The sequence below is a fragment of the Amphimedon queenslandica genome, unplaced genomic scaffold, assembly GCF_000090795.2.
Source record: "Amphimedon queenslandica unplaced genomic scaffold, v1.1 AMPQUscaffold_13369, whole genome shotgun sequence".
Lineage (NCBI taxonomy): Eukaryota > Metazoa > Porifera > Demospongiae > Haplosclerida > Niphatidae > Amphimedon > Amphimedon queenslandica.
Window position 1 is genome coordinate 63,712 of NW_003546395.1, and position 14,944 is coordinate 78,655.

The 14,944-nt window shown below is 34.0% G+C and overlaps 2 protein-coding genes and 2 long non-coding RNA genes across 4 annotated transcripts; 2 read left to right on the forward strand and 2 right to left on the reverse strand.

Moving 5' to 3' along the window:
• Nucleotides 1-6: 6 nt before the first annotated feature.
• LOC109582632 (uncharacterized) lies at nucleotides 7-465 on the forward strand. Its single transcript, XR_002185172.1, has 2 exons — nucleotides 7-244; nucleotides 290-465. It is a non-coding gene; the product is annotated as an uncharacterized LOC109582632 (long non-coding RNA).
• Nucleotides 466-1,727: 1,262 nt separating this feature from the next.
• LOC100631699 (synaptobrevin-like) lies at nucleotides 1,728-7,435 on the reverse strand. Its single transcript, XM_003387104.3, has 7 exons — nucleotides 7,369-7,435; nucleotides 7,287-7,315; nucleotides 3,676-3,733; nucleotides 2,667-2,745; nucleotides 2,269-2,348; nucleotides 2,163-2,214; nucleotides 1,728-1,928 (listed from the first exon to the last, which is right to left on the reverse strand). Coding segments are annotated over exons 2-7 (309 nt in total). The 5' UTR covers nucleotides 7,289-7,315; nucleotides 7,369-7,435; the 3' UTR covers nucleotides 1,728-1,890.
• On the forward strand, nucleotides 7,434-13,393 carry LOC100632327 (uncharacterized). The gene is made up of 12 exons (XM_011406068.2): nucleotides 7,434-7,646; nucleotides 7,699-7,856; nucleotides 10,578-10,774; nucleotides 10,862-10,999; nucleotides 11,049-11,534; nucleotides 11,870-12,023; nucleotides 12,089-12,225; nucleotides 12,274-12,418; nucleotides 12,471-12,671; nucleotides 12,738-12,846; nucleotides 12,899-12,944; nucleotides 12,998-13,393. Exons 1-12 carry the CDS (start codon nucleotides 7,504-7,506, stop codon nucleotides 13,163-13,165), a joined length of 2,082 nt encoding a protein of 693 aa, XP_011404370.2. The 5' UTR covers nucleotides 7,434-7,503; the 3' UTR covers nucleotides 13,166-13,393.
• A 117-nt stretch (nucleotides 13,394-13,510) lies between these two features.
• Nucleotides 13,511-14,783, reverse strand: LOC109582634 (uncharacterized). The gene is made up of 2 exons (XR_002185174.1): nucleotides 14,408-14,783; nucleotides 13,511-13,609 (listed from the first exon to the last, which is right to left on the reverse strand). It is a non-coding gene; the product is annotated as an uncharacterized LOC109582634 (long non-coding RNA).
• Between the last annotated feature and the right edge of the window lie 161 nt (nucleotides 14,784-14,944).

Below are 14,944 nucleotides of genomic sequence, written 5' to 3' on the forward strand. Positions count from 1 at the left end.
GGTTCAAAGAGAAGTAAAGGAGGAACAGAAATGAGCATCACAAAGTCTGTTATTGATGATTAGGATAGTTTCTTGTGCCTGCTGACAGGATTTAGTGGCAAACAAAGTGTCAATCACTACTGTGGCTCTGTACTGCATTATGTCCTCTGGAAAATAAGTTCTGGAACAGAAAAACTTCCTTGGTCCTCGGTCAATGACTAAAGCTAGTGAGCTTACCTATTGATGAGCAATGAGTTAAGAAATGGTCTGTTCACTTAACTTATGATTGTTGTCTAATAATTATCTGTAGTGCTATAGGGGTACATACTTTTATGGAAGATGAAGAACTACTTCTGCCTCATCTGCAAATGATGTCTCTAACAGCCATGGCCTTTGTAGCATTCTTATTACTATCATTATATTATTATACAATTTTAGTCAATTTTGCATTATTAAACATACTGTTTTGATCTGATAGCAAAATGCATTTAATAAGTAGAGGATGAATGAAGAAAAACAAATAAATTAATGATAAAAACTGATTTGAAATGAGTTTTAGCTATGATTCCTTCTTCATACTTCCGGTAGCCATGTTCTTGGGGTGTGTCTATCACATGAAATTAACACGTGGATGCATCCGGTCATATGATCAGCTGCACTAATTACATTCCAGCATGCAACAAAAAAGCCTTGAGTGTCTCCAGACCCTTCCTCCAAAAGCGAAGGGGCGGGGCACGAGACTAATTAAGCAGCATACTTCCTGATAAAGATTTTGATCGTCTGATCACAAGTGAAATTACAGGCTTTACACAAGTGACACCCCCTTGCAAAAGCATGCCCTTTAGCTTTGCCGTGGTAATTTCACCCAGTTACCATGAAATTTTCAATGAATATCATTAACTACATGACCCATTGCATTGAGATTCCTTAACTTCAGACACTGCACGATATATCTGACAAGGGAATCACAAAATTGAGATACAGCTTACCTGAAAAGGGTTTAAAAGAATCTTTACTTAATGTATTTTCTATCCCAGACCGTCCACTCATGGTTGTATCAATTTCTAAATTGTATAGTCTTCGAGAAAACACGTTGCTCCACGAGTTGAGAAGAGTTTGGAGCATGCGCATATTTGACTAAAAGTTATTAGCTATTATTAAAAGGCACGTGTTCCACGTCTTCCACCTACGCCTTATGTACTTGTCAAAATGTCACAAAATTAATTTGAATATTCAACATTTTCAGTCTGCAGTTTGATTTTTTATAATAATAATTTCAAGAGATATTTTACTTAGCAATGGATCATAATCAATACTTGCTGAAATTGCTGGAAGCTATTACAGTAGGAGAGTTTTACCCCTCAGGAAAATTGGGCTTCTACTCAAATTTTTTATGTATTAAACCAGATTTTTTGCTGGGATAAATGTTCTCAAACGCAGACTGGCTGGACCTACCCGAAGTCCCAGACCAAAATTAAAATTTTAGATTTATATCATATTATCTAAAAAATTTGTTACCCTTGGCTAGCTGACTTAAGACAAGGCTCAACAGCCTAGTTACATAACATATACATGTAGCTCTCAATCCTATATGGAGTCTCTAATACATGTATCTATGGTTAATGTAGCCCAAGACAGTAACTTCACATGGCTAGACTATAATTCAACTGTAGCCATTCCTTTCTTGACACTATGACGGTGAGACTAAGATAAGAAAACCAAGTAGTCGCAAGTACTATCAAATAGTATAATGAATTATAATTGTTTTTAATGACAATCTCTATAACACTTCACAAATACAGCACACACAAAATAACAAATACATAAAACAAGTTTTAGTAGAGTTTAAAGAAGTACATGTAATTACAATTAGTACATGGGGCAAAACTCTGAGCCATACTTCATCTTCAATTATTTTTTGTTTGTTTCAACAGCAATAACAATGATAACTACATGAATAAGAGAAAATATTATCGTCATTACTATAAATCAATGAAGGAGTTTCTGTAAAAATTAGTGCTTGACATGCTCAATAATTAAAGTACATGTACATTAGCTCCACTTCACATTCCTAAAATTATACATGTACTTTAAGTATTAAATTAGGAAACTAGAGTCGTTATGATTTAATAATATACTGTATATGATGACTATATGTGTACATGTACATGTACATGACTTACTAATAATAGCCAATAAAATTATCAGTATTATCACAATCAAAATGATCCACAGCTACATGTGTAGAGATACCAATTTGAACAAAGAATAATATGCAGCGTACTTTACCTTCACATTTTGCCACCATAGCTTCCGTCTAAGTCTTGTGGCAGTCCTTTGAAACATGTCAGCATTCTGATTAAGGTATTCTAAAAATGCAGTTTTAAAATTAGTCAATATATTAACAAGGATTGGGTCCCTAATTCACATTACTTTCTAATAAATATACAGCATACAATGATACGCATACTTGTACATGTACATGTAAATATGTTTGCAACATGCATTAATGTACATACATGTACATGTATAATATTATGAAGCTAAAAGTTGCATGGTAATTTCTGTACGTGTAAATGCTACTATGCTAACAGTTGGAGAATTTTTCGTCTAATAGAATCGTACATGGAAGGTAATGTACATGTGCTTGCACATCACATTCTATGAAACAATTTTATCAATATTACCTGCTCTTTCTCCAATATCTTCAAGTTTTTCACCTCTTTCAGCTACTTTATTGATATTGGAGCGCATAACACCTTTGACCTACATTAACATATATACATGTATGCAAGTCACAATAAACACTTTAAAGTAAATACTGCAAACAAGTAATGAGATCTTCATGCTAGATGTACATGTGCATACATTATTAAGATTTCGACTGTAGCCATAGTGGCAGACATAGAGGTTAAAGGTCGCTCTAAAGACACTGTCCCTGCTACATCAGTAGATGTGAACATGTTGTCAGTATACATGTAGCAGGACAGTGTTTCTTGTTAAATATTTGGAATAAATAAATTAACTAGTATGATTTTTACAAATTTTACATGCATTGATAAGCTCAATGAATAAATTATTGTATTTCTACACAAAAACACTAAACTGTATGGCTAATAAATTATTATATTTCCACACATAAACACTACACTGTATGGCCACACTATCGTAATATCTTCAGTTGTTCACTATTCTTAGTAAATATCATGATAGTAATATTACTACTATCACCCAGCAATGAGTGATAGTAGTCTGTCATCATATTAACACTTACATATACATGTACATGTAAACCGGCCATTACATGTACATGCAATGATATAGCACTCCTATTTACATGTACATGTACATGTAAGTGTAAAGATGTTGTAGCTTACATGTACATGCACATAAAATTATACATGTACATAAAATTATAAATTATATTGTACCTGATGCACCATGGCATGCATAAATACACTTTAGAAGGCTAAACATGTGCTTTATATGTATAAAAATTTCGTGGTCAAACTTTTAATGGAAATTTTTACTTTTCTATGAAGCCTTGGCAGCCAAATAGAGGTGCATAAATTGCAAAGCTAAAAATCAACTTATTGCATACATGAAGCTATTAGCAAAAATTGGCACATGTACATGTAATTGATTAAATGCAGTTGCAACATTGATGATACTTCTAGCGAATAATCATTAACTGACCTGGTCAACCTGCCCCCTGAGCTGATCCACCCGATCTTCCCCTGCAGTACCATACGACCTAAATGTGCATATACATGTATGTACATAATTTATCATATTATACTGCAGTATTACTGCAAAGTCAAAATTCAAATGAGTCAGTAAAAATGAATTACATGTACATATATACGCAAAAGTATACATGTACATAATGTACATGTACATGCATATACACTATATGCATTTCAAAAGGGAAAATACAGACGTACATTGTAATTCTAATGAATAAAGAGACTGCATGTAAGGAATGTCTAATGTAACCAGCATCTCATTCTAGGAAGAAGATGATCACTGCATGGACACTTAATTGCTAATTGAATTATAATACAATATGTAGAGGTTCCTTCATGTGGGAAAAACATTCTCATGATAAGAAAAAAACAAAATAATTGCTGCTTCCTCTTGTATTCACTTCAAATGCAATATCTCATATACACATCCTTTCAAAATCAATACATAACAGTTGACGTCATACATCTACATCCTTTTTCACATTGGCTAAAAAAGGTTAAGCCGCTAATACAACACTCACTATATGGACATTATGAGTGGGTGTGAAGTACATGTACAAGTATTGAAGTACAGGAAAAGGGATCATTCGATCGTTGCATGCATAAATTTGGTAGAGTTTTATTTTGGCAATTGGCAGTTTTCAGGTGGAATTACCAATAATAAAACCGCCAATCATTAATAAGCACGCTCAGTAATGCATGAGCATATCAAAAATTGCCAAATTAAAAACCAACAATTACAGTTGTACAGAAAAATTGCCAAAATAAAGCACTATACGGTGCATTTTTATCTTAATTGCAATTGTTTCTATCAACCAAGCTTCAAAAAATAGTCATCTGGAAAATTTTACTGTGACTTTAAATTTACTGGATTATGATGTTATGCCAAATTCAATAATACATGTAGATGCATATGTACATGTCAAAATCTTAATAAGTAAAAATTAAATTATATGGCACTCTTTTCTAAAGCAAAATTTTTCTGCCGCATAAATTTCCAAATGTATGGTAGAATATTTAAAAGATGGAGCCCTTTACATGTAACAAAAGTGCTTTTAATAAAAATAAATTATTACATACATGTATGTATGTACGTGAAACAAGTACAGTAGTATGGTTGCATTTATATTGCATAATTAAATTGTACTTAAAATGGTATTGTTTACTCTATGCATGCACTTGCAGTGCTGAAACAATACATGAGTATTAGTAGGTTAAATGTAACAGCTAGATTACTTCTAATATAAATAGTAAGGTTCACTAAAAAGAAATTTTTGACAAATAATTTCTATGGTCCCAGGTCATTGCTAAGATTTCGTTCACCTACAATGTGATGTACACACATGTACATGCATGTACAGTACATGCAAGGTACTAAACAGGTGCACATGTATTTAATATTTATTGGAGACATACAATTAATATACCTTAGCAACCAACCCACTTATGTACATAAAGTAGGAGTGGCCAGGGGAAACAAAATAGTGGCTTACAAAAGGGACAAAAATTATGTTCAGCAAGATAACACTGAAATACTATGTAAAGATCATCTAAAAGCATTAGAAGGTAAAGAGAAAGTCTATAAGTATCAATGTAAGTAGCCACTCATGCAGCTACAATGTTTGCATTCAAGGTGGTAGCAACAATCTTACAAATAATTTTATCATAACATGTACATGTACGAGCATATACTGTATGTACTCTAGCTTGTCGCTAAAACAAAACATGAACAAAAAATGTGACCATAATTGACAAAAGGTACCTAATGGCAAATTTTTAAATTCATCATTACAATGAAAAATATCAACCTAGAGTGCTCAGTTAGACAACTATTGTTTCTAGAAGTTACATGTACATGTTAACTTTTTGCATCCTCTGGAGTAATTTTATGATCAAAGGAGCTCAGGAAGTTGGATTTTTTTGCTATTAAGACAAATTTTACTATCTGCGAAAAAGTACCTTTTGTCAATTATGGTCACAAATAACATTAAAAAATAACAATAAAATAACAAAAAATAACAAGCACACCTCTTTTGAAATAGATCATCCCGCATGCATGGTTGTTGTTCATTCATTTTAGTCAGAAAATACAGGCATCAAAGCACAAAATGCACTAGTACATGACTGCATACAACACACAAGAAGCACTTGTACACAGCCCAACAATAAGCTAACAAGCATTGTGATATACATGTATTGCATGCTTTATACGGCAAGGCTGTGTTTAGGCATAAGATTAAATTTCGTGAATTCTGATTATTACAAGTCATAAAAATTAAATTCCAAAAAGTTCTAGGAGATGGCATTAATTTTATTTAGTAAAAAACTTTCAAAAAATGAATTTCACGTACCGCAGGATGGTCATTCACAAATAACTGTATCCTCAAAATAAAAATACCTAAAAATGCTCTATAGGGTTGGGTTTAGTGTAGAAGTTACTACAAATTTTAAAAAGTAATGTACTTCAGGTCTACAATATACTGTACATGCATGTACATGGAATTACACATAATGATACATGTACATGTACATGTAAGATTTACAGAGGAGCCTCTACATAAAACTGACATGTTGAAACAATTTTTGTCACTACATGTACACATGTATGTGGATTTGGTGTTACTCTATTAAAAAGTGATTGCAAGTGCTATACATGCACATTGCACATCTACATGTACATGTACAATTACTACAATGTATATTACAATCATGAACAAAGTAGCATAAAGGAATCCCATCATGTAATTACAGAATAACAATAACAAAATACACGTACATGCATGATGTACACTACTATATTATAGCAAGAAAATAGAGATCAGAAAACTAATGCCAAAAACTGTCACTTTACATCATTCTGAGGCTAAGTATCATCCATGGATGACATGTGGCTACAAAATTGCCACTACACACACCAATGATAAACAACTAATCAAGTCATCATAGAATCAAGGCTGCCAAATTTCCCCAATATTAAATAAGATTACAAATCACTGCATACAAGAAACTTAATGGTATTATCATCTACAGGTACAGTAATGTATATCAGTAGTCAGTAGATACAAATTAAAGGTACAAGACTATTATGTACAAGTATGATGTACGTAGACATAACATGACAAGATTGACAGAAAATCCTATCCTATATCCTTTATGCAATTGAAAGTACATGTACAAAATATTATCAGAAAGATACAAATTACAAACAGTGTAGATATAACTAGTTAAACTAAAAGAGATGATAGCTGTAAAGTATAACAACAAAATTATTAATCAATGCCATGTAATAAAAACATTAGTCCTGAAAAAATTGAAGCTATCCTAACCATACTGGTCTAGGTTAGTAATGCATAGCCAGACCATGGAAGGTGTGGTCTAGCTAAATGAGACTACATCTGGTTGACATTCCCCATCATACAAGTTCAGGGTTGAAGTTACAGATGTGAGGCAGTAGGTGCTTCGTAAATACATGTGCATACCATATATATATACCCAAATAACCCAATAAACAACAGAAAAGATGACATTTCAAAAATGTTCAAGGAAAGTGCATAAACTCACATGACTCTTAGTTGAAAACAAAGGCTATTCTATAAAAAAGGAATGGCAAAGTATACATACAGCAAAAAATGAATTGCCTTACAGTTTTAAGAAAAGTTCAGCTCAAAGAGGCGGACAGGATACTCAGTGCACTATGGGTGGGACTGTCTTATCACATGATGATTTTTATTCTAATTAATGCACGATCACGTGATCTTGTAAGAGAAGGGCCGCCATTATGAGTGGATACGTTATAGTTAGCAAGGAAGAGAAAGAAGGAGAGCAGTCTCATGTTGTTGAATTGCCTACAGAACCAGATGGGACTCTTATGCTTTCTGTGGTACAGTCTCAATTTGAAGGGGCCACGGGACTGAAATACAAGTAAGTGGTGTTGTCGTTCAGTCATCATTATAAACAATGTTAATCATGACAGGAACCCTGAATCAGGTTCTTGGCGTGCCGTACGTGTGTCTGATAATGTTCTTCACCCTCCCGAGTCTGGGTGGGGTCGTTTGACGTTCGTAGTAGTAGGGTCAGTGAAAGAACAAGAGAGTGGAGAGAGAGAGGGTATCCGAGGTCCAAGAGGGATGGGTGAGAGACATAATGGGAGGATTGGGAGTTTAATTTTATTGTTCATGAAAGTAATGTGGTAAGGTATTTGACTATTTGTTTTTGGTTATCAGGGTTTTCCCCCTGAAATAGTATAATTGCTGTTTAGGGGGTGTATTTCACACAGATTGAATTTTGCTAGTTTTGCGATAATTATTAAAAAATTTGTGAAAACTTGTATCTATGAAAATTTTTTTTAAAATCATACTAATAGTAGTCAGTAGAAAAAATGAAAAAAAATGTTGTGAATTGGTTGAAAGGTTATTTTTGTGAAATATTTTCTCCGGGAAAGTACCTCCTATATGGTGCTTTCCTTCGTATTTTTATTTTGATACATTGTATCATAATTGTCCTTTGAACTTACATGTATTAACTTCCAGGAAGTTGTGGAAAACCCTGATAGCCATTATGTCAGATTATTAGTAGCTGTTTGTAATGTGATTGTAATGTGCATGTTGCACGTAATTGAGTACAAATTAGTTCACATAATTAGCTCAATAGCGTATGTACATGTGTAATGTGGTGTACTCACCTCCTACTGAAAAGTAAATAGTTATTCTACGAGTGTTAATCATCCTTTCATTAAAGAGCTACATGTACATATGCATGTACATTTATGCAAAGTGCCTGAAACTTGACTTACATGTACATGCATATGTAACTGAAAATGTACTTAGAATATAATTTACTTTATATGTTTGTATGGTACAGTATGTCCTCATTGTCCTGTAATTTCTCTAAAATTTTGCATTTTAATAATCTTAAGTAATTATTTTTGGGCAGTAGTAGAAGCTATCATAGTAATTTAATTTTATGTACAGTACATGTTTACATGTATTCATTATGCAATGATTGTATAAAGCAGCTTGGAACAACAAACTTCAGTTAGTTGTTTGTGGATCTTCTTTTTATGACCTGGGAGGAGCCCCCAGGTTGTTTCTATAATTATTTTTACCCATGTGTGATCTATGTAATTGTGTGTCAACACTTACAATCCTTCTGTACATGTTGTATTGAAGAAATAGCAAAATAAGATGCCTTAGCAACCACCTTCCCACATCCTTTACGTAAGGTTTGTGTGGCTGCAGCAAACAAAATGGTGGATTACACATGGAACAAAGTTTTGAGGTTTCTAACATTAAAAAGATTTGAGTTACTGGATAAAAACTTCTCTAGAACCATTGTAAGTTAGAGGGAACCTCTTTAAGTCTTAATAAGAAGTTAAGAGCCTAGCTATTTATGTACAATGTAGTTAAATTAAATATAGGAATATTATTACACTTCACATTCGTTTTTTAGGCAATTAGAATTACCTCAAGTGCTTTTGCAATTATTGTATCAGTTAGTGCATCAAGGATATTTAGAAACAGACTGTTTACAAGCTATATGTTTGTACATGTACATGCTAAGTAGCTTCACTTATCATTGCATTCAACTTGTAAATTTGCTTTCCTTGCTGCCTTTGGACAGCAGTTTTGCATGTACATTGTGCCTTGGTGATTGTTTGCTGCAAATAGGCTCCAAATTGCTCCCATTTCGTAGCTCACAATTTATTTCATTGCACGACCACACCTGAATTAATGAAGATTGTAATAGTTAGACAACTGGTGCTGACTATATGCAGACAGACAAACATATCCAGACTTTTCTTGGCCTATGTAAGACTCTAGGCTCCCCTCAATTATTACCAGTATTACCACTCATTCTAAAAAGTATAATGTATGGTTTACATGTAGTTGTCTAACTTTGTCCAGACTGGCAAGGTAAGCTGTTATAACACAATAGACATTTAGGCTACACAAAGCAGCCACCATTGAGGTCACCTTCCTGTCCTAACTTTGCCAATAATGTGTAGTGTAACTACGAATGCATCTTTATTGTATACTTTCTTAGAAGTCCAAAATAGTTGCGGTATTTTTAGTGACATTAGTAAGTTACATTAGTCTTTACATGTACATGTACATGTACATTGCATGTGTAAAACCATCATGAGCACTTGAAGCTAACGAAATGTGCAAAGGGAATTACATGTATATGAACAAACACTTCTGTTTTTTCTTTGTATGTTGGTTACTGGGCTTTGTACATGTATATTGTGGATATTTTAAATTGTTAATTGTTGATATTTGTGGTCTGACTTAAAAGTATAATCTATGAAATAAATCCTACATGTATTACTTGTTGCATGTGTGTTGTATTATGTGCATGTACATCAGGGAAGTCTGAAATTTTTAAAGAGGAGTGCACTAGTTCTTACATACAAGTACATGTACATGTACATGTGTGCATGCACTGGTACTTGTACATTAAGATTTTACATGTGTTTTTCGAGTGCAGTGCTGAACCTCTTTAGCGTAGTACTGTATCATACACTACCCTCTTTTAGTGACTTCCTTGATGTACAGCAGCACATGTGCTGATTGTTACCATACAGTGCAAAATTTTGGATGCTATAGTTTTCATAAGCAAAGTTGGCAAACAAATGTAGATTACAACAATGTACATGTACAGTACATGGAAGTGACTAAATTTAGAGGTATAAATCTCTTGTTTCACTTACACATGTACATGCATACATATAGTATTCATATACACTGTACATGTAGCAACTTAGTTATTATTTTATGCAGCTACAAAAATTTTGCACTGTATGGTTACTGGGGTTTCGCTGTATATGTTAATTGCATTTTCCAATATGTGTAGCTGGTCAGAAGAGAAGCCATCATGATGATGCTTATTATTCTGCCAAGGCTTTACGTCAATCGAGCCAGTCTCCTCCAAGATATCATCAATCCTTTGGTCCATCTGGTGATCTCATAGTCCTTGGGCTACGGTATGATGTCGATGAGCAAGAAATGAGAGACTATTTTCAGCATTTTGGAGAAGTTGAGCAAGTTGAGGTATTTAGAATTGATGGATTGAAAATCCTTTAGCCTTGAGAGAATCAGACGTACAGGTACATGTATATATTTTTTTGTACTTTTTAGGTAAAACGTGATCATAAATCTCACCAGTCTCGTGGATTTGGCTTTTTACGGTTCAAGGACCCTGCTGTTCAGAGCAAGGTCATGACTATGAGTCACACAATAAAAGGTCGGCGATGTGAACTTCGCCCACCAAGAAAGGTTTGTCACTTACAGTGTATTGTAGAATAAGTCAGAAATTCTTTTTTAGAGTCCTGGTAGTCTGCCATGCAAGTTTTTTATTGGATGTTTGCCTAGTGATCCAGAGACAACGACTGAGGAGCTTCGTGCATATTTTAGTCAATATGGTTCTCTCTCCGATGTTTATATACCAAAGCCATACCGTGGGTTTGGTTTTGTGACATTTCTTGATGGTTATGATGCTCAAAGCATGTACAAAGAGGTTCATGTTCTTCGTAATTCACGTCTAAATGTCAGTATTGCTGAGCCAAAGCCAGGTTCTAAAGGTGGCGATTATCGAGGGGCATCCTCTTATCATACTTCATATGCTTCTTCTGCTACCCCAACTCATGTTTATGCATACTCTTTAGTGCCTACATCAAGCTCAGGAACACCATATTTACCAGCCGCTCAGTATTATGCATATCAATCTGGCAGTGGGACTGCCACTCAACCAGCATATTTTAGTAGCTCTGCTAGTGGTCAGTATAGCTCCAGCTACCATAAGGATTACAATTAGACATTCGTCTTTTGAATGAATTTTACATGTAATTATTATGTATTGTTTTTGTTATTTATTATAAAAAATTTCTTGCACTACTTGTATGGAGGTGCCTACTGACATAATTAGGTGTAACATGTAGCCATAGGCTAGTATCTATGTAGTGTGAAATCAATGATAGTATCTATGATTAAATCAAAACCACATCCACACAGTCACAGAATTATATGGTGTAGTTCGTCATTGTCATGATTGTGATTCCACATCCCACTAGTAGTAGTTTTGACAGCTGCCAGACTGAAATATCCTGTTCTCAACATACTTCTTCGTTGCTGTGGTTACTCAGTTAGGCTGCTATTAAAGGCCTGTTCACTCAATATTTGCCTAACAATAGGTGCCCGAGACGCGTGGAAATGGTCGTATTGGTGATCATCCTGTGCATCTTTCTTTTGCTTTGTCCAGTTACCGCTACCTACACATGTGAGGAGAATGGTGTAAGAATAAGTAAGTTTTGCATGCTCATGGTTTCCAAAGAGAGGTATGTATATATTCATGCTTTCTTTTGTTAGATGGTACAAATTATTCTCAAGCTGCCAAACTTATTGTCTCACGCACATGTGACTCAAGTATTGATAATGTCACCGTAGTAGGGAGAAATTCAGGTGACTGGGTGCAATTTGACTATGTATGTGATAATGGATCCACCGTGAGTTTTACTGACTTAATCAAACTGGCCAATAATAATAAACTTTAGAAAGTCATTTATGGACGTGGAGTTCATGAGAGAAGTAATTTTACAAGAGAGCTGGAAAATCATAGGCACTGTCCATGGCATGCATGCATTCAAGATTATAGGACAGGAACATGGTATAATGTTGCAAAACAAATCAATGAATGCAGTGAGTTTGTATGCTAAATAATTCTTTATTATCACTGGTACCTCCATATTAGTATATACTTCATCAGTGATGCACTCATCTGTAGTAACACAATCGTCAGCAGCATTTGTTTCATCATCTTTAATTACTAAAGAATCTATTGCTCTCACGAGCACTAGTGGAGAAGTAAAACCTTCAAGTAGCAGCAGCATACTTAGTATGACAAGTATTCCAGTGACACCAACTATAAGCAGCACTTTTGAAGGACAATCAAGTGTGTGGCAAATGGAAATAAATTGACTACCATAATTGCAATTATTTATTTTTGTCTATGATGTAGGTAACAGTGATATCTATTCGTATCTTGCTGTAATTTTAATGTTTTTACTACTGTTTGCAGCTGGGAGCATTGGCTTATTAATAATCAGTCTATTTTTCATTAAGAAAAAGTATGTGATAGATGTACAATTGGTTTAAACTACATGTTAATCTTATTATTAGGACTAAAAAATGGAAAAGGAATAACATTGTCAGTGATATGTGGCAGGTTAGTAGAAATACCAAGTATATGGCTGACCTAATGTTTATTTTTAATCACAGGATGAACCTTTTGATCTTTCAATAGCAACTCTAAGTGCATCTCCATCCTTAGTTACTGTTTATTGTGACCAAGATACAAATCTTAATGCATTGTCTGTTGAAAAGACTAATGGTCATGGGCAAGTAATTGGCATTAAAAACAGTTATATTGAAGACCAGGTAGTGTGAAAGCCTCATTTGACATTTGTTGAGTGACATGCATAACTATGTAACTCACTTCCTGCCAAGCTGAACTCTTATTGACTAGAGATATGACCTCATCATCACTTGTATTATTATAGAACTATAGTGAGTGGAACACTTATCATATCATTTTGTGGCATAGCATTTTTACATTGGCATTTGTTTTATTGCATAAACTGTTTTTGTTCATGATTTGTTTTGTTCTGATTTTGATATTATTATTTTTAATTAACAACTTGACAATTGTAATAGCAAATTCACCTACCTTCAGATCAATTTCAACACAACTCAAAGAAAGCTTCCCACCCATTTTTACTACTGTGTATACTCTTGCTATCAGCTGGCTCAAATTTCATAGAAATTTCATAGATAACAAGTGTTATTAGTCTGGGTTCATAATCAAAAGTGTAGTAGAACATGTATGTGTGCCTATGGGAAAATAAACGGCAATTATTATAATCTGGGTCATGTATGTAGTATGTATGTGCTGCGTTGTAATCAATGGAGCATATTATGGCATGTGTAGAATGTAGCAGTGACACAGTCATCTGTGACGTTGTGACTCACTTGTGAGTAACAACTGAGTAATTGATTGTTTGATGTGTAATGATAATTTTCATATAGTATTAATAGTGGAATTAAATCATATCCTATTTCTACGCTACAAACAATGTGTGTGTTCTAAGAGAGCGGCTGCTTCTGAGAGTAGATTATCTACTTTTGCTGATAGTAAATGATAGTATTTGTAAAATCAAAATGCCTTCCATAGTAAAATTCTATTATTCCTTTATACAGAAGATCCTTGCATTAGCCATGTAGTTTGGGTTGTTTTTGTCAATGGAGGTTAGACTGATAACACTGATTATGCTATACTTCAGTATTAATAAATTATGCTCACACACAACTACATTGATTGAATACTCAAAACGCTGGTGTTCAAAATAATTGTTATGTAGATATTTCAATTATTTCAACAGAAGACATCATTTCAACAACAAGTAATAGTAACAAAATCTAATTAGGATACTAGCAGTTTTGATACTGACATGGTTCATGCATGTACATAGATTAATAAGTTGCTTGGAATTCTTGGCATCATAATTTGACCCATTGTCATGATAAAGCTTCTACTACATAGCCATTATTACAACGTGACATGTTGTAGTGTGCATGTACATGTAAGTGCAATGCTCATATTTAATAACAAATTATTGTTACATCCTGTACCTCTTGACCTTTGTTTGCATAGTGACAAACAAAAAAGAAGCAGAGCATTAACTCATCAATGTGCAACAATAGATCATCAAATGATATGATTCCAAGAATTTAAGTTTAGTGCCAGTACACATACATGCAGTATGCCAGATCATAGTTAACGCTGGAACTCCTATAATTTAAAAGCCAATAAATAGTAAATTTGGGCACGGCAATAGCTTCTTTATTAGTAATAAAATTGTTGGCATTTGCACATAACAACAGAAAACGCACAACTATAATGATTTTCACTTAAGACTAAACAACGTGTTATTAGAATATCAATTCAAAGAATATAAGGGTCAAGCTGATTTGGTTCGAACTGATAAGCTAGTGACTCAAATTACCTTCTACAATAAAATTTTGTTATATTTCACTACAAGTCGATTTTACCATTCTTCTAATCCAACTAGGTGTAAACCACTCAGGGGTGCCCCTTGCCATGCTCTGATTTAACGTGTACAAACAGAACCACTCCATCAGTAAGGGTTTTGCCCAACAAACCAGCTT